Source organism: Zalophus californianus, chromosome 16, assembly GCF_009762305.2.
Source record: "Zalophus californianus isolate mZalCal1 chromosome 16, mZalCal1.pri.v2, whole genome shotgun sequence".
In the NCBI taxonomy this organism is placed as follows: domain Eukaryota; kingdom Metazoa; phylum Chordata; class Mammalia; order Carnivora; family Otariidae; genus Zalophus; species Zalophus californianus.
The window spans coordinates 31,233,253-31,257,912 of record NC_045610.1 but is presented as its reverse complement, the minus strand read 5'-3'; the positions used below and the strand labels follow the sequence as shown (position 1 = coordinate 31,257,912).

Here is a 24,660-nt window from a genome sequence, read left to right as displayed (position 1 = left end):
GGGGCTGGAGCCCATCACGGGGCTCGATCCCAGAACCCTGGGATCATGACCTGAGCCAAAGGCAGATGCTTAACCAACTGAGCCACCCAGGCACCCCAGTACCAAGCTTTTAAAATGGGTCTTTTCCTGCTGTACTGGGCTATGTCTTCAGGATTCCTTAGTGTGCAAATTGAGCTTGCATATACATGAACATATTTCATTCATGCATGTAAGCAAACCAGGCTTTAGTCAAAACTTTTTGCAATTGAGGTTTTTTGTCCAACATTTTCTTTTTACTCCTTCTTTAAGAGACTATTCCCTAAAATTTTTCTTTGGTTTAGTTGCATCAATTAGTTGTTTTTGTTTTTTTGTTTTTTTTTAAACACCATCATTATTAGTTTCTTTATATATATTACTACTTTTGTTAGGATGGACGTTTGAAGCCAGGAGATCAACTTGTCTCAATAAACAAGGAATCTCTGATTGGTGTATCCTTTGAAGAAGCGAAAAGCATAATTACCAGAGCCAAGTTGAGGTAACTTATCCTATCCATAAGATAGAATGAGTTAATTAGCATGTCTTCTCAAAAACAGTAATTTAAGAGATTTAAATACTTTAGATCCTAAAAGAAACATATATATTTTATTTTTTATTTATTTATTCATTTATTTAGTTTTAGAGGGAACATGCATGTGAGCTGGGGTGGGGGAGGGCAGAGGGAGAGGAAGAGAGAGAATCTCAAGCAGACTCCCCACTGAGCAGCAGAACCCAACATGGGGCTCAATCTCACAACCCTGAGATTGTGAACTGAGCTGAAATCAAGAGTCAGACACTTAACCAACCAAGCCACCCAGGCACCCCCTAAATTTAGTATACTTTAATAATATTTGAAACATTATCTTAAAATTTAGTTGCACTGTAGCCACACTATGTCCATAAAGTGATTTCTTTTTAATGCTAGGTCAGAATCTGCTTGGGAGATAGCGTTCATAAGACAAAAATCTGATGGCAGTCATCTAGAAAATCCATCTTGTACATCTTTTTTACAAGCTTCTGGAGAATATGGACCTCAAGTCTCGACATTTAGCCTTCTTCCTTCTCCCCCTGAAATACTAATTCCAAAGACCTCATCCACTCCCGAAACCACAGATACCATTTTATCTTCTTTTAGGATCAATCAGGTAATCTTACACTTCTCTGTATAGTTATGCAGTCCCTAAATCCCTTATCTGTTTTTATGTTTGTTTTATATAATAGAATTATAATTTTGGTAGTACAGTTTTTTAACAGATTGGTAATTCCTTGAAAGTTCTTTTTTTCTGTTTAATATTTTTATACTGTGCTATCAATAATACAGTTTTTCAAGTCAGTGTGACTTTTGTCCAGAAAGTCATGATCAGGAATGGCCTCACAGAGATATGCCTAGTTGTCACTCAAAACTGTGTTAGGAATGTCATATTTATTTTCAGAAAGTCTCTGATATGGTTTAATGTATTCTTATTTCTGTTTCCTGCTTGACTGAAGACAGGCAGTCTTCCTTTTTGTTTTTTAGCTTTTTTCCTGCACAGTGAGGCTAATCCTAATTAGCCGGTGTAGGTGGATATGGTTCCTTCACATGTGCATAGTTCACCCCAGTAGACTCACACAGAGGGGGCAGTTTCTACATCAAAATCGACAGTTAATTACTAATTGCTACCGTGCCCTAACAAATCAAAGTTATAAAATAGAGCATATACTCTTAAAGTCTATGTTAGCTATGAAACAAAATAGGAGCTCAGGTAGGCTTTCAGTCAATGGAGTAAAATTCGTCAAAGGCAATTTCAGTTTCAGGGACCTGCTAATAAGATAGAGTGTAAGATTTTCTGTCAGCCCCTTATACTTTTTTTATTTGGGGTTATAATACCTTTTCAAAGATAAGGTGCATGGCCTTATATTTTATTGTCCTTGGACATGGTAGAGCTGAAAGCAGTTGTTACCTTTAATTCTGAAATGCTTTGTTTATAGAGATAAATATACCAAAATTTTAGAGATCTCGTATTTTTTGGACCGCTGCTTTAATCTCTTAAACCATTTTTTTTATGTTAACGTGAGCTTCTAGTCTGGTCTTTGACCTACTTTAGAAAATGACATTTTATTTTCTTTCTTTTCTTTCATAGATAAAAACTGGATACAAGAAAACAGAACAGACTCCAATCACTTCTTTGGAAAATAGCCCTACGGATATGTCTAATACTGGTAAATGCACATTTAATTCCTCTTTACTGTTATTTCTTTCAATTACTCTTTCTCAATGAGGAGTACATAATGTGATTTAATATACTTTAAAGAAGGATGCATTATGCCTTTTTTGCTTCAATGGATGAAAGAGTAAAATGAATGTATTGTGCAATGGTCCCTGTTAGATTATGTCTTTTATTAGAAATTTTCCTGAACAAAGGGTTGAAATTTTAAGATGCATTATCATAACGGTGTCTATGAAGCTGTAATAATCAGTGAACTGTTGAAATCAAATAATGTAAACTCTTCTTTAAATCAAGATTAGGTTGCCTTTTCCTTTTAGGGAAATACCGGTGAGGTTTATTAAATGCACCTTTCAGAGAAATTATAGATGGGAGCATAACTTAAGAAAAGAAATATATTTGGGCGCCTGGGTGGCTCAATTGGTTAAGCGACTACCTTCGGCTCAGGTCATGATCCTGGAGTCCCGGGATCGAGTCCCGCATCAGGCTCCCTGCTCAGCAGGGAGTCTGCTTCTCCCTCTAACCCTCTTCCCTCTCGTGCTCTCTATCTCTCATTCTCTCTCTCAAATAAATAAATAAAATCTTTAAAAAAAAAAAAGAAATATGTTTTTTTAAGAAGAGATTGTATAGGTGTTAATTTAAAAGAAAAGCAGTATTATGAATTGAATAGTATTAGTTATAATTACCATGAAATGATTTGCTGACTTTTTAAAACAATAAAGTATTAATTGTGTCATCCATAAAAAAATAATTTTTATCAAACTGTGAAATATCTATTAGTGACTCCATTATCAAGAAAAAGCTTTCCCTTTAAATTATCTCCAAAAATGAAGTACAACATTAATCAAAAACCAATGCTTATAAAAAAGTTAATTACATATGTCTAAAAATTATAATACAAATTTTTACCTGTATATTTTAATTTTTAATAGCATTAATCTAGATTAGAATTGCATAATAAGGACAGATTAGCATAAATTACATACTATCTCATTCCATTTGGGCTGCTATAACAAAACACCACAGACTGGGTAGATTATAAACAAAAGACATGTATTTCTAACAGTTCTGGTCGCTGGAAATCCAGGATCATGGTGATACCATGGTCCCGGTGAGAGCTTTCTTAAGGTTGCAGATTTCCCATCCTGTCCTCACATGGAGACCTGTCTGGTCTCTTCAATCAGAGCACTAATCCCATTCAGGAGAGCTCCACCCTCATGACCTCAGCTCCTCCTAAAAGCCCCATCTCCGAATACCATCATCTTGGGGATTAGGATTTCGACATCTGTATTTGGGGAGGACACATTCAGACCACAACACACAGGCACCACACTTAACAGGAATTTATAGTGGATTTCATAATAGTTTCCTCTAATAGTTTGGAACAGTGTTTACCAGTGGGTTGGTAGCAATCTCTAGCCATAAATTATATGCCCTTTTACTTAGTGGGGTTCCTTCACTCTTAGAAACATTATTAGTATTATCCTCTTTATGTATATAATTTCCATTCTCTTCATGTATTATTTTTTTCTTTAAATTTTATACTGTTATGTTAATCACCATACATTACATCATTAGTTTTTGATGTAGTGTTCCATGATTCATTGTTTGTGCATAACACCCAGTGCTCCACACAGAACGTGCCCTCTTTAATACCCATCACCAGGCTAACCCATCCCACCAACCTCCTACCTGCTAGAACCCTCAGTTTGTTTTTCAGAGTCCATCATCTCTCATGGTTCGTCTCCCCCTCCGATTTACCCCCCTTCATTCTTCCCCTCCTGCTATCTTTTTTTTTTCTTAACATATATTGCATTGTTTCAGAGGTACAGAGCTGTGATTCAACAGTCTTGCACAATGCACAGCGCTCACCAGAGCACATACCCTCCCCAATGTCTATCACCCAGCCACCCTATCCCTCCCACACCCTCACCACTCCAGCAACCCTCCATTTGTTTCCTGAGATTAAGAATTCCTCATATCAGTGAGGTCATATGATACATGTCTTTCTCTGATGGACTTATTTCACTCACCATAACACCCTCCAGTTCCATTCACGTCGTTGCAAATGGCAAGATCTCATTCCTTTTGATGGCTGCATAATATTCCATTGTGTATATATACCACATCTTCTTTATCCATTCATCTGTTGATGGACATCTTGGCTCTTTCCACAGTTTGGCTATTATGGACATTGCTGCTATAAACATTGGGGTGCACGTACTCCTTCGAATCCCTACATTTGTATCTTCGGGGTAAATACCCACTAGTGCAATTGCTGGATCGTATGGTAGCTCTATTTTCAACTGTTTGAGGAACCTCCATACTGTTTTCGAGAGTGATTGCACCAGCTTGCATTCCCACCAGCACTGTAGGAGGGTTCCCCATTCTCCACATCCCCACCAACATCTGTCGTTTCCTGACTTGTTAATTTTAGCCATTCTGACTGGTATGAGGTGGTATCTCATTGAGGTGTTGATTTGGATTTCCTGATGCCAAACGATGTTGAGCACTTTTTCATCTGTCTGTTGGCCATTTGGATGTCTTCTTTGGAAAAATGTCTGTTCATGTCTTCTGCCCATTTCTTGATTGGATTATTTGTTCTTTGGGTGTTGAGTTTGATAAGTTCTTTATAGATTTTGGATACTAGCCCTTTATCTGATATGTCATTTGCAACTATTTTCTCCCATTCTGTCGGTTGTCTTTTGGTTTTGTGGACTGTTTCTTTTGCTGTGCAAGAGCTTTTTATCTTGATGAAATCCCAATAGTTCATTTTGGCCCTGGCTTCCCTTGCCTTTGGCGATGTTTCTAGGAAGAAGATGCTGAGGTTGAAGAGGTTGCTGCCTGTGTTCTCCTTTAGGATTTTGATGGACTCCTGTCTCACATTTAGGTCTTTCAACCATTTGGAGTCTATTTTTGTGTGTGGTGTAAGGAAATGGTCCAGTTTCATTCTTCTGCATGTGGCTGTCCAATTTTCCCAACACCATTTGTTGAAGAGACTGTCTTTATTCCATTGGACATTCTTTCCCACTTTGTCAAAGATGAGTTGACCATAGAGTTGAGGGTCCATTTCTGGGCTCTCTATTCTGTTCCATTGATCTATGTGTCTGTTTTTGTGCCAGTACCATACCATCTTGATGATGACAGCTTTGTAATATAGCTGGAATCCGGAATTGTGATGCCGCCAGCTTTGCTTTTCTTTTTCAATATTCCTCTGGCTATTCTGGGTCTCTTCTGGTTCCATACAAATGTTAGGATTATTTGTTCCATTTCTTTGAAAAAAGTGGATGGTATTTTGACGAGGATTGCATTGAATGTGTAGATTGCTCTAGGTAGCTTTGACATCTTCACAATGTTGGTTCTTCCAATCCATGAGCATGGAACGTTTTTCCATTTCTTTGTGTCTTCCTCAATTTCTTTCATGACTATTTTATAGTTTTCTGAGTACAGATCCTTTGCCTCTTTGGTTAAATTTATTCCTAGGTATCTTATGGTTTTGGGTGCCATTGTAAATGAGATCAACTCCTTAATTTGTCTCTCTTCTGTCTTGTTGTTGGTGTATAGAAATGCAACTGATTTCTGTGCATTGATTTTATATCCTGCCACTTGACTGAATTCCTGTATGAGTTCTAGCAGTTTTGGGGTGGAGTCTTTTGGGTTTTCCACATACAGTATCATATCATCTGCAAAGAGTGAGAGTTTGACTTCCTCTTTGCCGATTTGGATGCCTTTGATTTCTTTTTGTTGTCTGATTGCTGTGGCTAGGACTTCTAATACTATGTTGAATAGCAGTGGTGAGAGTGGACATCCCTGCCGCGTTCCTGACCTTAGGGGAAAAGCTCTCAGCTTTTCCCCATTGAGAATGATATTTGCTGTAGGTTTTTCGTAGATGGCTTTTATGATATTGAGGTATGTACCCTCTATCCCTATACTCTGAAGAGTTTTGATCAAGAAAGGATGCTGTACTTTGTCAAATGCTTTTTCTGCATCTCTTGAGAGTGTCTTATGATTCTTGTTCTTTCTTTTGTTAATATATGGTATCACGTTGATTGATTTGCGGATGTTCAACCAACCTTGCAGTCCAGGGATAAATCCCACTTGGCCATGGTGAATAATCCTTATAGTGTACTGTTGGATCCTATTGGCTAGTATTTTGGTGAGAATTTTTGCATCCATGTTCATCAAGGATATTGGTCTGTAATTCTTTTGAATGCAGTCTTTGTCTGGTTTTAGGATCAAGGTAATGGTGGCCTCATAAAACGAGTTTGGGGGGTGCCTGGGTGGCTCAGATGGTTAAGCTCTGCCTTCGGCTCAGGTCATGATCCCAGGGTCCTGGGATCGAGCCCCGCATTGGGCTACCTGCTCCGCGGGGAGACTGCTTCTCCCTCTCCCTCTACTGCTCCCCCTGTTTGTGCTCTCTCGCTCTCCATCAAATAAATAAATAAAATCTTTTAAAAAAATTTAAAAAAACGAGTTTGGAAGTTTTCGTTCCATTTCTATTTTTGGAACAGTTTCAGGAGACTAGGTATTAATTTTTCTTGAAATGTTTGGTAGAATTCCCCTGGGAAGCCATCTGGCCCTGGGCTTTTGTTTGTTGGGAGATTTTTGATGACTGCTTCAATTTCCTTAGTGGTTATAGGTCCGTTCAGGATTTCTATTTCTTCCTGGTTCAATTTTGGTAGTTGATACATCTCTAGGAATGCATCCATTTCTTCCAGGTTATCTAATTTGCTGGCATAGACTTGCTCATAATATGTTCTTATAATTGTTTGTATTTCTTTGATGTTGGTTGTGATCTCTCCTCTTTTTCATGATTTTGTTGATTTGGGTCATTTCTCTTTTCTTTCTGATAAGTCTGGCCAGGGGTTTATCAATCCTGTTAATTCTTTCAAAGAACCAGCTCCTAGTTTCGTTGATCTGTTCTGTTCTTTTGGTTTCTAGTTCATTGATTTCTGCTCTGATCTTGATTATTTCTCTTCTCCTGCTGGGTTATGCTTTATTTGCTGTTTTTTCTCTAGCTCCTTTTGGTGTAGGGTTAGGTTGTGTATTTGACACCTTTCTTGTTTCTTGAGAAAGGCTTGTATGCTATATACTTTCCTCTTAGGACTGCCTTTGCTGTATCCCAAAGATTTTGAACAGTTGTGTTTTCATTTTCATTGGTTTCCATGAATTTTTTTAATTCTTCTTTAATTTCCTGGTTGACCCATTCATTCTGCAGTAGGATGCTCTTTAGCCTCCATGAATTTGAGTTCTTTCCGACTTTCCTCTTGTGGTTGAGTTCTAGTTTCAAAGCATTGTAGTCTGAAAATATGCAGGGAGTAATCCCAATCTTTTGGTACCAGTTGAGACCTGATTTGTGACCTAGGATGTGATCCATTCTGGAGAATGTTCCATGGGCACTAGAGAAGAATGTGTATTCCGTTGCTTTGGGATGGAACTGAATATTCAGAACTGAATATGTCTGTGAAGTCCATTTGGTCCAGTGTGTCATTTAAAGTCTTTATTTCCTTGTTGATCTTTTGCTTAGATGATCTGTCCATTTCAGTCAGGGGGGTGTTAAAGTCCCCCACTATTATTGTATTGTTGTCAATGTGTTTCTTTGCTTTTGTTATTAATTGCCTTATAAAATTGGCTGCTCCCATGTTCGGGGCATAGATATTTACAATTGTTAGATCTTCTTGTTGGATAGACCCTTTAAGTAGGATATAGTGTCCTTCCTCATCTCTTATTACAGTCTTTGATTTAAAATCTAATTTGTCTGATATAAGGATTGCCACCCCAGCTTTCTTTTGGCGTCCATTAGCATGGTAAATGGTTTTCCACCCCCTCACTTTCAATCTGGGTGTGTCTTTGGGTCTAAAATGAGTCTCTTGCAGACAGCATATTGATGGGTCTTGTTTTTTAATCCAATCTGATAGCCTGTGTCTTTTGATTGGGGCATTTAGCCCATTTACATTCAGGGTAACTATTGAAACATATGAATTTAGTGCCATTGTATTGCCTGTAAGGTGACTGTTACAATATACTGTCTGTGTTCCTTTCTGGTCTATGCTGCTTTTAGGCTCTCTCTTTGCTTAGAGGACCCCTTTCAATATTTCTTGTAGGGCTGGTTTCATGTTTGCAAATTCCTTTAGTTTTTGTTGTCCTGGAAGCTTTTTATCTCTCCATTTTCAATGACAGCCTAGCTGGATATAGTATTCTTGGCCGCATATTTTTCTCGTTTAGTGCTCTGAAGATATCTTGCCAGTCTTTTCTGGCCTGCCAGGTCTCTGTGGATAGGTCTGTTGACAGTCTAATGTTTCTACCATTATAGGTTACATATCTCTTCTCCCGAGCTGCTTTCAAGATTTTCTCTTTGTCTCTGAGACTTGTAAGTTTTACTATTAGATGTCGGGGTGTTGACCTATTTTTACTGATTTTGAGAAGGGTTCTCTCTGCCTCCTGGATTTTGATGCTTGTTTCCTTCCCCACATTAGGGAAGTTCTCTGCTATTATTTGCTCCAATATACCTTTTGCCCCTCTCTCTCTGTCTTCTTCCTCTGGGATCCCAATTATTCTAATGTTGTTTTGTCTTATGGTATCGTTAATCTCTCGATTTCTGCCCTCGTAATCCAGTAGTTGTTTATCTCTCTTTTTTTCAGCTCTATTTTCCATCATTTGGTCTTCTATTTCTCTGATTCTCTCTTCTGCCTCATTTATCCTAGCAGTTAGTGCCCCCATTTTTGATTGCACCTCATGAATAGCCTTTTTGATTTTGACTTGGTTAGATTTTAGTTCTTTTATTTCTCCAGAAAGGGTTTCTCTAATAACTTCATGCTTTTTTCAAGCCCAGCTAGTATCTTTAAAATCATCATTCTGAACTCTAGGTCCGACATCGTACTAATGTCCATATTGAGTAGGTCCCTGGCAGACGGTACTACCTCTTGTTCTTTTTGTTGAGGTGATTTTTTTTGTCTTGTCATTTTGTCCAGAGGAGAAATCATGAATGAGAGAACAAAATGCTAACAGGTTCACAACGTCCTCAGCAAATATAATCTAAACAAATCAGAAAAGACTTGAAACCAGGGGAAAAGAAAGGGAAAGAAAGAAAAAAGAAAGAGGGAATAAAAGAAAAAGAAAAAGATAAAAACAAACAAAAACATAACAAAAAAAAAAAAAAAAACAGAATATGATCACATATGATCAGGCTAGTGCATAGATCAGTGCCACACACTAGATTTTGGGTGTATTTTGGTCTGTTAGAAGAAAGTGCCTCGTAAAAATTTAAAGAAAGAAAGACTTATATATATGTACAAAATAAGGGTTGATACAATGAACGGATGGAAGATGAATGTAAAGATGAAAATTATAAAGAATTTTAAAAAAGGAATTGATAAGGTGCTTGAAAAAAGAAGAGGATTAAAAAAACAGAAAGAAAGAAAAAAGAAGGGGAGAAAATGTGATCAGGCAGGAGATTGGAACAAAGCCATACACTAGAGATTTAGGGTATACTTTGATATGTTAGAAGAAACTCTATCTCAAAGTTTTAAAGAGAGAACAACTTACATATATATGCCAAATTAAGGGTAACTACTATGAAGGGATAAATTATGACTCTGAAAATGAAAAATAAAACTGTTTTTTTTAAAAAAGGGATTGATAAGATTTTGGTTGAAAAAGGGAAAAAGAAAAATTTTAAAAAAAGTTAAAAAAATTAACTTTGAAAGACTAATGAATCATAATAAAAAAGCCATGAATTCTATGTGCAGTATTCCCCTAGCGCTGGAGTTCTCCCGTTCTCATTGATCCGTAAACTTGGTCTTGGCTTGCTGGCTCTTCGTGCTGATCTTCTGGGGGAGGGGCCTGTTGCTGTGGTTCCCAAATGTCTTTGCTGGAGGCAGAATTGCCCCGCCCTTGTCGGTCGGGGCTAAGCAATCTGCTTGGGTTTGCTTTTGGGAGCTTTTGTTCCCTGCAAGCTTTCCGTACAGCTTTGGAGGATGAGAGTGAAAATGGTGGCCTCTTAATCTCCACCCGGAGGAGCCGAGAACTCGGGGCCCCGCTCCTCAGTGCGCCCCCAGAGAAAAGTAGTCACTCCCATCTCCCTGGTCTCCGGCCACACTCGTGCTCACCCGGCCTGTGACCGAGCGTTTCTATCTCTGCAACCCGACCCCGTGTGGAGTCTCCAAACCCAGCAGATCCTTGTGGTGCGCTCCTGCGCCGCTCCTCCTGGGGGAGGAAGTGGAGTCTCCCCGGCTCTGCCGCTTGTTGGGTCCCTGCTGGAGGAGCAGTGGCCCGACTGGGCCACGGATCACAGTTTATAGCAACCCCGAGCTGAGAGCCTGCGCCTCGGCTCCGTCTCTGCAGCCGGCTTCTCTGCTCCAATACCTGGGAGCTCTGCCGCACTCAGGCACCCCTGGTCTTTCTATGACCCCGAGGGTCCTGAGACCACACTGTCCCGTGAGGGTTCCACCCCCCCACTTAGCCACTGGAGCGACATCCCTCAGCGGAGCCGACTTCTAAAAGTTCCGATTTGTGCTCCATGGCTCTAGCACTTGCCAGAAGCGGCCGACGGAGGCCCCCTCCCCCGCCGTCTATCCTCCCGAATATCGCCTCGGCTTCACTTCTCCGCACGTCCTACCTTCCAGAAGGTGATCGCTTTTCTGTTCAGAGAGTTGTTGCTATTCTTTTCTTCGATCTCCTGTTGAGTTCCTAGGTGTTCAGAATGGTTTGATCCCTATCCAGCTGAATTCCTGAGACCAGACGAAATCCAGGTCTCCTACTCCTCCGCCATCTTGCTCCGCCCCCGTCTTGATGTATTGTTTTTATGTTAAACTGTGAACACACGTGAAGAAGAAAAAATGTATAAATGAAAGAAGCAAACAATAGTGAGGATACCTTTATGTTTTTAATTTTTAAAGTAATTGGACTGTTCATTGCCTCTCTTAGGCTTTTATTAATTCAGGAATCACTTCCTAAGCATGTCATGTACATAGAAAACATAGGTTAGTAGCAGTTACGAAGGAATTAGGATATTTTCTATGAGATTCTTAATAGTCTATGGTGAAATAAAACATGGGGTTAAAAAAAAACCTTCATTATTCAGATTAGAAAACATATATGTTTGTGTTTATTTTATTGAATAACTACAGTTTGTGGTGTTCTGTGTTAACTAGGGCAGGGTGTGGGTGGTTTCTGTACTCGAAGGAACATACTATCTTGTCACAGATAGTGTGAAGACATGAACAAAGTGGATAAGGAAAGAAGTGGCCTGAGTGTGGTGTAGTGAGGGCACAGGCTCTGAATGCAAATGTAGAGGTTCATTTCTTTACTTCCAACTTACTAGCTGTGTAACCTTGAAATAGTTGTGTCATGGGTCTTTATGCATATTAAATGTGATGCATATCAAGCACTTAGCATTGTAATTGGTACATAGCATAAGCTCAGTAAATTTTGTTATTATTATTAATGTTACAGAACCCACTGACTAGAGTGCAGTTCAAATAATATTTCAGGGGATTATTTTAGAGCAGAAACAAAAGTTCCCATACTTTAATTCAATTTTGCATCCTCCCCCGCCCCCCAAATTAGTACATAGTAAAGAATTTGTCACAACATGCAGAAATTTCTTAGCAAAGATCTGACATCATCCAGATCTTGAAAGAAGTGGTAAACATCAATTGACAGATGAAGGAGATCTTCCTAAGTGAAGGAAGCACCATGAGCAAAAGCACAGAAGAAAGGATGAGCTAGATGTCAGGTGACCCTAGGAGGCAGATCTGATTAGAGTAAAGAGATCCCAGAATAATGAATAAAATGAGGTAAGTTCACATCAGTGACTAAAAGAAACAGTGCTATATTTTGTAATAGAAAATGATTTAATGAAAATATATTTGAGTGAGCTGTATGAAAAGTAAATATTAAAATACAATTAAAATAGAACATTTTTCTAGAGTAGTGTTAGCATTGAGTCAGTCCTATTTTTTTATTTTCACATAAGTGTAGTAGGCCAGATATTTTTGGGGAGGGTGGGAAAAAATCAACTCTAAATTATCTCTAGGTAGCTTATATACCGTATGGTTTTTCTGTTATAAGCACTTAATTATAGATTGTTCCTAAATTAGACCCTTAACTGCCACATCTAAACTCCTCTAGCTAGTTGGTATTTATTCGAAAAATGTAAACAAGTTTTAATGTTAACCTCAATAAAAAAACTGAATTGAAGCAAATCTACCCATGTTCCCATCTCAAAATTATTCCAAAGTGTAAAACTGGTTAGAATTTTAAAAATCCACATAATACTTGAATATGTTTTTAAAAACTATTATATGAATTTCTTATTTCAGAACTCAGAGTCGTTTACTATTGCTATAAGCTGACTAACACATGAGCTTGTAAATGAGCTAAAAGCATGCTAAAGACATTCCTAAAAAAATAAGTCAAGAATTATTGCATGAAGAAATATTATCATTACTTTAACTTTACCAGAACACAAACTGTAATCCTCCCACACTAAGGTTTTATAAATGAAACAAAAGAGTGATGGGGGGAAAATATCCATGGAGGATTCATGGTGTAAAATGGTTTTGATCCTGCCCTCTTAAAACATTGCCTTTTTTCCCCTAAAAAGAGGAATAGGAGAGAAGATCCAAGAGAATAATAAGCTATACTTTGAAAATCCTCACTCCCCAGAAAGGAGCAAATCAAGAGCTTGAGGCCAGAATTGAGAGATGTCACCAGCAAATGGGGAAAGCTGCCTGTCTATGAGCAGCTTTTCAGGTCAAGCTACTCTGAATCACCAAAGCTTGCAGGATTTATGCACAAATCCTCCTAAGGTTTTGGCTCAAAGGTATAGGTTTAGGAGAAGGTTGGCTGAAAGAAAGTGAGATTTTGTTAAGCCATGATTGCATATTGTTAAATGGGGGGCTAGTGTAAATTTACATTAAATCTCCTGTTTAAATATGTCTCTTTGTTAATATTGACAATATTCTAGGGGTGCATGGGTGGCTCGGGGGTTAAGCATGTGACTCTCAATCTCAGCTCAGGTCTTTATCTCAGGGTCGCCCCGTGTTGGGCTCCACACCGGGCATGGAGCCTACTTAAACACAAACGATATTCTATAAGTGTTCATAGTAGTTTTCTATGATTCTTTATTTTACCTTTACAGTTCCTGTAAGGTGCACTATTTTATTCTAACTACTTTACAGATGAGAAAACATGATGAAAGATACTGACAACATTTAGGAATAATGGCTTTGTGAGTTACAAAAGACTAGAATCCTGACATGGTCACTTACTAACTATGTGATCATAGGCTAGTTTCTTTACCTTTTTGGGCCTTGATCTCTCCATCTTTGGGATGGGAATAATAACACCTATGTCATTATGGCTATAGTAAAGCTTAATGAGCTTATCTATATGAAGTACTTAGTGCATTGCCTGGCTAAAAGTAAGCGTAAATAAGAGCTGATCCGCTGTTATTTCCACTGTTACACATAGCAAATTTTTATGCTTAGGTGTAGGAATACATAAGTGAGAATGCATGTCTCAGTGTGTGCGGATGCTCTGTGTGTGTCCCTGTTCCTCCCTGTCCCTCCCATCCTCTAGCCCTTCCACATACTTACACTTGAATTGAGTAATTCACTCCCAGGAGTAGGATTATTGGTGTGAAATCATGATTAAGCTAGCTTGGGTACACCTAGTAGTGCTCTCATTCCTTAAGTGCAGGTCAGGCACCAAGCTGAAGGTCATTGACAAGCCTTGCAAATCCAGACATTAAAAATGAAAAATAAAGTTTGACTTCCCTGCTCTTTGGTCTTCTATACCACTCTACTCCATGCTGATCTTTTGTGCCACACTGTAGGTTTGGCACAGAATTTCTCTTAAGAGAAAAAAAGAAAAAAAAAAAATATATATATATATACACACACTATTTTTTTGTCTCATGGCTAACAATTAGGTATCATGATGACAAAAGAGACTTTGATGCTTTTATCAGAATTGTAAAAATTCTATTATACTAAAATCACTCTTTTTCAAGGTTTGATTCCATTTGAAGCTAAAAGTCAGTAACCATTTTTTTATGATCTTGACACCTATAAGCTATATTCAAGATTTTACATAGAATGTTAAGGATGTGTTAAAGGTTTAGAGGAAGACTATTTATTTTCATATGCGCTTCTTATGTTCTTAAGAAAGAGAATGCAAATCATTTTGTACTTAGAGACAGATGCTCTGAGAAATTAAAAAAAAATTAAAACACTGCATAAAGATGTGACATTTCAAAAAGTTTTTTCTCTTCCTCTTGTTTCTATGTAGAACTAGTAAAATACCATTTAGAAGTGTATTTAGAATAGTGACAATTTATATACAAGGATTGACATGAATTACAGGAATTTGTTTTACAAACTTTGGCATATTAAAACAAATAATTTTTCAAGGTCTAATCCCTTGTAGCATCTGGTCTCTTATTCATGCAGCAAGGACAAAGGCTCATCTGAATAATCAGTGTAGATTAAGAAGGTGTTGGGGTGGGTGAGGGGTGTATGAAACTCAACTCTTGGAAGTCCCTCTATGCTCCTTGAAATATAACCTTAATGTAAAGTAAGAAATGGGATTTTGGATTCCAGAAGTTCCTAGTCTGTATCATACTTTATGTGCAAACTTGAAACAATTTGCGTTTATGAGTTTTTCCATAGTACCTACAGAACTCATGTAACAAAACCACTTTTGCCAAAGACATATCACAATCTTTTTGCATTCCTAACATGATTTTACTTACTTTGGAAGAAAAAAGACTTCACTTTACAATTAGTAAGGCATTGTGATGATGGGGTAGTGGTAGGATGTATGTTTGTCTTTTATATTAATATTTCCATGGGATTTAATGCATAATTGGCCATTCTTTTTATATCTTTTAGTGCTCAAGTGAAGCTGATTTATATAATACATTTTAGATTTAAAGAAAAAAAATCATGAAAACAAAAGTGAAAACTGCCAACTGATTAGCCAGAATTATATTTGAACAGCAGGAGCCCAGAACATATCCTGTCAAATGAAAAGTTCTATTCCAATTAAATTTCCAATTAACGTGCACCCTGTTGTCTCTTAGATATTGCCCCTGCATGGACTGATAATTATGGACCACAAGGAAAGAAGATTTCCCTAAATCCCTCTGTTCGCCTTAAGGCAGAGAAACTGGAAATGGTAAATACTTTAAATTTCCATTTTTCTTCTATAAAACAACAGTGAGGAAGTATTCTCATTCTTTGAGAGGATAAAGGAAGAACTGGAGCTATTACTTTCTTGGAGAATTACTTATTTGCAATTGAATGGCAGTTTGAGTTTTAATTATTTATGTTTGAGTTGAGCAGCCAACTCACTAGAAGAAAATAGAAAAACCGTCTGGAACCTAAATTGACACCAAATTAATCAGTTTCCTCCTGTGTAAAAATAAAAACAAATGTGATGTTTCACAATGTAAATCAAAGGAAACAGGGAATGAATTATGACCAAGTATGTGGAATAGCAGTAAGTGGAAGGAGGTAATACTCACATTATTCAACTTTTTAAAAAGCACAGGGAAACTAAATCCTAAAGAACAAAATAGTCAGGTGCTCACTAAATATAAAGAAGATGGTAGCAATGTACTAAGAGGCACCAAAAATTAGTTCTGGGGAGAGTGAAGTATTGAGAGCTTCTGTATGTAGAAGAAACATAAGGTTATTAAAAAGGAAGAATTAAAATTAGAAAAGCGTTTTAGAGCTTTTCCTATCAGGTGACCTGGGAACTCACAGCAAAAATGTGCTGTCTTCTTTTAAATATAAAAATGGATATAGTTACTGTACTCCACAGCCTCTACTTTCCTATCAGTTTTCGTGGATAATGATTTTTTTACATTTTAGGGAGAGTTGAAAATGCACAGTACATACACATTGCATTTATTCCCATATTCATACATTTGCATGCATGGTCCTATACCAAATACTTTTTCCAGAGTCAATTTGAATCTTACCCAGTGTTCACATCCTAACTCAATTCCAATCCCTGTGTCCAGATTTTGCTAACTATTATAGTTTGAGCCAGTATTGCCTTATTTTCACATCTGTAGCACTTAATATCATTTTGTGGTGCTGTACAGTTTTTTGTGTATTTTGTTTTGACAACAAGATAAAGTTTCTTCACGACAATATCTAGTACACCTACCACTATTTAAACACCTCATTAAACTTTCTTATGAATTAGGTACTTAGATACTGCCTTTAGATTTTCAAAATCCTGAGTCTCTTTTGCTAACTTGTACTCTCTTTTTATTGGTGGCTAAAATGTAAGTTCTGGCTGATGCCAAGGTTTACAATCAGTTAATATTAGTATTTAAAAAAAAAAAGAATATTTGAGATATAAAAACATCTATAAATATCTAAAAAATAAATAAGTTACTGTATTTTAATGACATTGCTTTTAATACGCGTTTCTAAACATCCAAGATTTAATACTATTTCTCTGCGTAAGGAGAAAGTTATCCAGCTGATGACTTTATTTGGCAGCCTTTGTTTCTTTATTCGATTTAAGTTTTCCTAGCACATGATTTTTTTAAAAATCTAATTAATTGTCTTAGATATGAAAATCATCTAAATTTGTATTGATTCTAAGAAATTTGGGTTGTTTGACTATTGAATCAGAATTTCCAGGGTTTGGTCCTCCTTTTAGCCTAAACAAATTATTTTTCTGGAAAAATAAAATGGCAGTTTTACAGCAAAGGCAACCCACATTCTGTGTTAACTCATCTCTCACTTTTATTCAAAGTATATTTAGTGACTTTATTTAGTAGAGCATTCTTTGTTTTTAGAGTATGAAACAGCATCTTATTTAATAAGAATTTTTTTTCCAAAATCCAAATTAGCTCCTATCTTCCCAAATATTTGCTAAGCTACTCTCCCTTTTTTGTTTGGTTATATAATAATGTAATTATATTTGTATTACTCTATTTGAAACAGGTCCTATTTCAGTTGCTACTTTGTAGACAGATTCAATTTTATTATCCATTATATTTTTAACATATTTACTATTCAGTAACACATAAGGCCAATGTGATCAAATATTTAAAATGAAATAAAATTATCTTTTTCCTTTATATTCTATAAATATATTGCATATAGCATCTGGGAAATTTGTGTTATAATAAGATTTCACAAGGAAAAGGTGTTCACTAATCATGAGGTTATTAAGTAATTAGCCTACTCAGTACAGTTTTTAAGAAAGACAGAGAAGTTAGAATTTACTGAAGGAAATTACCTGTCAAGACGTGTGTGTGTGTGTGTGTGTGGCATTGTGTTCATGAAATCCTCTATGTTTTACTAGGCTAAGTAGACAATTTTGTATCAGGATATACTGGAATATTCAACTACTTATTTGGCAATTCCTTGTTGAAAAATGGATTGCCTCTTTCTATGAATACTCTGAAGATGATTTAATATACAGATATTTTAAAATAATTTTACCATAGTTATTTACAGTGCTGTATTTTTTAAAGCATTTTTATGAGTACTCATTTAATCCTAATGTTAAACTTGTAAGTAGGCTTTGTAAACACAGCAAATAGGTATACAGTTTATTAGTTGGCTTAAAGACCAAGAATTATTGTACTTCTCTTCTATCTGTATTTTTGTACCTTAGAAAGATGCTTTGGGATACAGATGCCATTTCACTGATATTTACTTTACCTCTTGCCATTTCTGTAACATTTGAAGAAAGGTGTAGTGAGCAATGACATGCCCTGTGTCTGATTACAGTTAATGAGATGTTCTTTGTATTAGGTTAGGAAGTATGTGACAAATATTGTAAAGAAGTGACATTTTTAAAATTCATCATTCAGATATTAGAAAGAGTTAAGGACATTTATTTGTCCAATTAAAAAATTTGCATTTTGATTAAGGTTAAAAGATGATGTTAATTACTCAAGAAATTTTTGGAACTTGTTTTTTGACCAAAAATAAATTATTTCCCATTTAAATTTATGAGTTTACCTCACTGACATGCTGTATTCATCTAGAGTAAATTTCTTAAGTGTGACTCCAGATCAAGTTCCATTGTAGCTGATTGCATTTTATAATTTTATTATTACTTAGTATAATAATAGTCACATATTACATACCTTCTGTGACAGGTGTTTTGTTTGCATTACTTTTGTAAAATTGTTTTTATTTCTATGAAAACATCAGTCATACACAGAATGATTATATTGTACATGTACAGTTTAAAGAATAATAAACATACCTGTACCACCACCCAGCTAAGAATCAGAATTTTTGACATTGCCTATGTGTTTCTTCTTGATTATATACACCTCTCCCTCTCCCCAAAAGACAATCTGTTCTAAATTTCAAGTTTATCATTTATATGCTTTTTTTTTTTTTTTTTGAGAAAGAGGAGCAGGAGGGGCAGAGAGAAAGAGAGAGAGAGAGAATCTTAAGCAGGCTCCACGCCAAGCACGGAACTTGATCTCACAACCCTGAGATCATGACCTGAGCCGAAATCAAGTGTTGGATGCTTAACCGACTGAGCCACGCAGATGCCCCATCATATATATTTATAAAAACATGAAATAATGGTATGCAAACATGCCTGGGAACTGTCCTTAAAGAACTCCATAAAAAGAATATGAAAAAGTAAAAAGTTACGCTAAAAACTGGGAGAAAATATTTGTAATACACATAACATATAAAATATTACTATCCAAAATATTTTTAAAAGTCCTACAGTCAATCAGAAAAGACCCACCAATACTTCTCCTGAGTACGCACCCTAAAGAAAATTGTACCGAGGGCGCCTGGGTGGCTCAGTTGGTTAAGTGACTGCCTTCGGCTCAGGTCATGATTGTGGAGTCCCGGGATCAAGTCCGACATCTGGCTCCCTGCTCAGCAGGGAGTTTGCTTCTCCCTCTGACCCTCTTCCCTCTCGTGCTCTCTGTCTCTCATTCTCTCTCTCTCAAATAAATAAATAAAATCTTTAAAAAAAATTGTAACCATGTGCTAGAGTAGATGTGTACAAGAATGTTCATTGTTGCATTGCCAGTAAGCAGAAAACCCCAGTGTGCTGGAGGATAGATGAATAAATTGTGACATATTCATCTAATCAGGTATTTATCAGTGAAAGTGAATGTGCTGATGTTACAATAGCATATAACAATACAGATGAATGATGAGACCATACTGTAGGGTGAAAAAAAGCAAGTTTCAGAATTCTGACTATCTGCAGCATTTTTATGAAGCTAAAACATAGAAAAACAAAATAACACATTAGGGATACCTATGTATGTGACCAACCATCTTAAAATTAGTCTTATGGGAATAATAATCCCACATTTCAGTAGTAGTGGTTAGGTTACCTCTTGAGTAGGATAGGAGTATGTGACATGAATTCAGCACTATTATAATTCTTAAATGGATTCATGGAATTTTTATTTTATTGCCCTGCTTTAAAACATGTATATCTGTTACATATTTGTTTTTAGCATATGTCAAATATTATATAATAAAATACTCAGGAATATTAAACCAAATGTATGACAGGTATTACCTCTTGGGAAAAGCTCAAAAGGGACTTTTATAATGTTTTGTTATGTTCAAAATTTGAAGTATATATACACTTGAATGCTAAGGCACTATTACATCAGTTTTGAAAAGCATGCAAAAGATGCAAAAATGTACAAAATAGAAAGCTATGATATATTGATAATATTTTAAAAACATATAATACCATATAGTATAATTATTGTAAATAAATACATAATCTATGTATATTTACTATTTAGGTGCTATATTCATAGAAAAAATTTAGAAAATTATACACCAAAAAAAATTAATAGTGCTTGTCTCTGGAGCAGTAGTTCTCAAGGATGGGGGTCCTTTTTTTTTTTTTTTTGGCCTCAGGGGACATTTGGCAATGTCTAGAGACATTTTTTTGTTTTCATATTTGGGAGGATGCCACCAAATTAGTAATTACTAGCAAAAAAATACTTCTCAAAACTGTGAAAATTTAAAACATATTGCTAAGTGATTTGTGAGTCAAAAACATCACTAATAAACATGTAAAAGAACTTTAATCTCACTTGTAACTAAGGGAATTTAACAAACAACGTCCAGTTCATATTCAACATATTGACAAAATTTAAAGTGTGAAAACAACAAATGCTCTTAAGAATGGACAAAAATAGATCTTATATGCTACTGGTGTGTGTAAGTTGCTACAACCAGTTTGGAGAGTAATTTTACAATATCTAAAGTGACAATATATACATACAATACATATGATTCAGCATTTCTTCTAGGAATATACTGTAGAGAAATTTTCACACCTCCATACAAGGAAATATGTGTAATTATTTGTAATAAAAAAATAAGTTGGAGTAACGATAAAAGCCCATCAAAGGATGTAGAATTTGTATTCATACAGTGGGATACCATTTAAAGTTAAGTCAACTAGTTTCACAGACAAGAATATTGAGCAATTATGAAATCGTAACACTGAGGTAAAAATAAAAATAATTTGTGAATAAATAATTTGTAAATTTATATATAATAATGTTTGTAGTATACTATTGATGTAAAATTTTAAGTGCACAGGAGTACATAACATTAGGGAATACACGTAGTAATGGTATCAGATCATGGACAGGAAGCATACACCAACCTTAGGGTAGTGGTTCCTGCCGAGGAACAATAGAGAAAACTTTCAACCAAGTCTGTAATGTTTATTTCTTAAAAATATATATAATTTCAAGCAAATACCAATGAATATTTGAGTACATGGATGTTCTTTGTATTATTCTTTGTGTGTGTGTGTGTGTGTGTGTGTGTGTGTGTGTGTGTGTGTGTGTGTGTGTGTGTGTGTGTTTGGAACATTTTTATAACCAAAGGGAAAGAACATAAAAAGTTAAGAGCAATTATTCCACATTATACAGGCAAATACTTATGACGGTGTAGACAGAGCAGGCAGATGATGCTTAGCTAGGCTCTAGAATCACTCTTTAATGAATCTATGAATCTTTCCTAATCTCCATTCTCCTGTCTCCTCTTCTCACTGTGCCTGGCCACCTATACATTAACTGGTATGTTTTTGCCTCGGTATATCCTATACACACTTGTATAAATTACATATTGCACTAGTTACACTTATTTACATGCTGTTCTCACCCTAGGGACCATAACTGTTTGTGGGTAGCTGTATCTTCTTTGTGTTCCCTTTGCATAGTGTAGTGCTTGAAATAGTAAGCACTAAATGAATATTTGGTGAATGAAATGATAAATGAGCAGATTGCAAAGGAGGGAGAAGTTTATAAGGAACAGTTACCAATATTGAACTTTACCTACTTTTTAGTTTTGATAGTATTGACACAAAATACATTCTTGCCAGAATCCAGTAATAGGCCATCCAGTCAGGTTTTGCTATTCAGATTAGGTTTTGCTATATATAACTGGAGAACCTAAAATAACAGTGGTTTCCATTAGAAATTTATTTCTTTCACACCAAAAAGAAGCCTTAAAATATGTAATCCAGGGCTGGCATGGGAGCTCTACTGTGTCAGGGACACATGCTCTATCTTTCTGCTCCGTCATCTTTATTGAAGTAGCTCATGAACCAAGATGACTACTTGAATTCTGGTATTCTCTCCTTTCGTCCTTCCTTCTTCCCACCCCTCCTTCCTTCCATCTTTTTTCTTTTTAAATTAAGCCCAAAGAGAGAAGGAAAAAAACAAGAATAGCCTACACTTACTTTTGAAAGCCTTCCCAGATATTCACCTTCAATATCCTTGGCCAGTACATAGTCAGTCCCATGGCTTCAAGCCCCAAAGTGGGCTGGGAAATACCTTTTAGCTGGGTGGCAGAGTTTCTAGCTAAAATTTGTGGTTCTGTTATTCAAGAACAGAAAGAAAATGAACATAGGAATACAACAAGCCATCTCTGAATTTTTAATCTGCTACGGGTACTAAAAGAAGGTAGAGAAAAGAAAAACAAAAGAGGAAGAGAGGCGGGTTCCAGAGAAAGCTTTCTATTTTACTATTTGTGTAAGCCTGCCATAAATAAGCTAAAATTAGAATATTTTGTGTTTAACCCAATTCCTATCAAGTTTAGTTTTGGTCTCACATATATTAACAAAATATCTGTGCTTTGTAGTGCTACTTATAGAAATTAATGTTTAATCTGATCTAATAGAATTTCCTTGCTATTCTTTCTTCTGCCATATCACATATTTTAAACTAAGAAATTAAGTTTTGGTTCTAGGGCTATGCTTATAAATTTGGCCTCAGCCAAAGTGCTGGTCTTGCAAAAAAGAAAAAAAAAAAAAGAAACCACAAAAAAACTGAGGTGGTAGTAGAATCAGGAAGCTAATATTTTATAGAAAATTAATCCATAAATAGTCAACAGACTTTCTCTGGGCATGTAATTCTGGTCCCTGTTCCTGATATTGATTCTTTTCACTGGGTTGTAAATTAAAGTTATAATGAAAAGTTTTATTCTTTGGAGATTTGAAACATTACTTCACATGAGTTCTTTCCTTCCAGGCTTTAGATTATCTTGGAATTCAGCCCACAAAGGAACAACATCAAGCCCTGAGGCAGCAAGTGCAAGTAGACCCAAAGGGGACAGTGTCTTTTGGAGGTAATATTAAGTTTTATCGTGTTGTGTCATCACAGAAACTTGGTGGGAGAGTTATGGTGACCTATTTTCACTAGGAGTGCGTCTTCTTTGGAAGGAGGGAGGGGAAAAATAAGACCACATCTATTTCAAGTTTCTTAATCAGTACCCTAAAATGTCTTCTAGAATTACCAGCCTGGCTGGTCAGCAGAAAGGAGACTTCCCTGGCATCTTCCAGCTCTAAAATATCATCATTCTATCCTACTTTTTTGTTTTTTATTTATTGCATAAGTATTTCTTTAGTAATAACAAAAGAAACAATATAAAATATAAAAGTTCTAATTCCAGTGCTGTGAAATTTCATACTTTTTTCCAGCTAATATGACAGAATAAATATTTTTATGATGCTGTATAATTATTTTATTAAAGTTAGCATAGTATTGACATACTTAGTTGATGTACTATAATATTAAGCCTTTCTACTTTGGGGAATTTTGATGGTTTCTCATGACTGATACTATAAATAAGTCTGTGTTTAACATCGTAGTTTTTTTTCCTTCTTTTTCTTAGGATAAATTCCCACAAGTGGTTTAAACTTTTGATAGGTATTGATAAGTTGTTTTCAAGAGACATTTTACATGTGCATTTGTTCTGCCACTAGTGATGTTTGAATATAACAGTTTTTTATATAGTTGATAGTGTTCAGTATTTAATTTTTTTCTTATACAATAAATGCAACATTGTATCATTTTTAAAGTATCTGTATTGCTAAAGAAATTCACTTTTTAGTTTCACAGTGATGGAGAAAATATACATTTGCTTTCCTCTGCTTTTGAAAATCACCCCAAATAGTGAGGAGAACAAAAAACAGAATTGCGTGTATTAACCCAAACCATGATATATAAGGATAGAACATGGATGAGGAGAGTAAATGAATTAGTGAGTGGAGGCAAAAAAGCCCAAGTGTCTAAAGTGATGGGGGAAACACAATGGGAAACAAGCTGAAAAGGCTTAAGAATTAAAAGTATCAGGTATTTCTGAAGGCTGGGTGTAGGCGGGGCATTTCAAATAGGGTTGTTAGAAATCTGTATAAGAAGTTTTTATCTAGGCTGTTACCTGCCCCCTCTCAAGCAGCCCAGAATATAACAGTCCCTTATACCTACAAAGAAAGAAGTGTATTCTCTTGAGAAATTAAACCGGAGAGCTTCTGAACCTATAGTTGCCAGCAGTCAGGGAATTTGGTGGAGTGCATGGTTAGTTATCACAACGCACACCCAGATTGCTCGGTGAACCTTGCAGTCATGTTCATACTCTATAGGCAAGAGGTTGTAAGATTCTCACTGAAGAAGCTGCCCCAAAATGTCAGTTGGACCCCTGATTGCTCTGTAGTGAAACCAGCCAGATGACAAGGCAATTTATGTACACAAAATTTCCAATCAGTATCTTGGTGGTGATTCTTCTTAAATATGAACTTATAGCCATGGGTCACCAGACATTTGGAGAAATTCTCCAACATAAAATATAAGAGCCCAAAACTGACAAAGAAAAAAACAAGGACCCTGAAAAAGGAGGAATAATGCAAAAGCAGGAGAGAACTTCAGACAAATCTGAAGTTCTCTCAACAAATGAACATCTTTGAAAAGGTCAGCAAAGATAAGGCATCCAAGAAATAAAAAATAGGATATTGTAGAATAGGAACCATCAGAGAAGACAAAAAAGGATCTTTGGAAATAAAAATATAATAGCTAAAATTAAAAAATTTGAAGATACATAGATGAATTGGGTCACACTCATGTTTGAAGAAACTTAGAGTTTGCTAGCCAGCATCA

General features: G+C 36.1%; 1 protein-coding gene across 6 annotated transcripts in view; it reads left to right on the top strand.

The window, feature by feature from the left end:
- Positions 1–24,660, top strand: part of STXBP4 (syntaxin binding protein 4) — a 228,133-nt gene that overhangs the window by 27,871 nt on the left and 175,602 nt on the right. For 3 of the 6 annotated variants that reach the window (XM_027568028.1, XM_027568027.2, XM_027568026.2), the window contains exons 4-8: positions 408–514; positions 941–1,160; positions 2,136–2,214; positions 15,307–15,401; positions 22,759–22,855. In XM_027568028.1, the coding sequence (XP_027423829.1) occupies positions 408–514; positions 941–1,160; positions 2,136–2,214; positions 15,307–15,401; positions 22,759–22,855 (598 nt within the window). The remainder of the gene's footprint in view (positions 1–407; positions 515–940; positions 1,161–2,135; positions 2,215–15,306; positions 15,402–22,758; positions 22,856–24,660) is intronic. The other 3 variants (XM_027568030.2, XM_027568029.2, XM_027568031.2) reach the window with 2 other exon arrangements.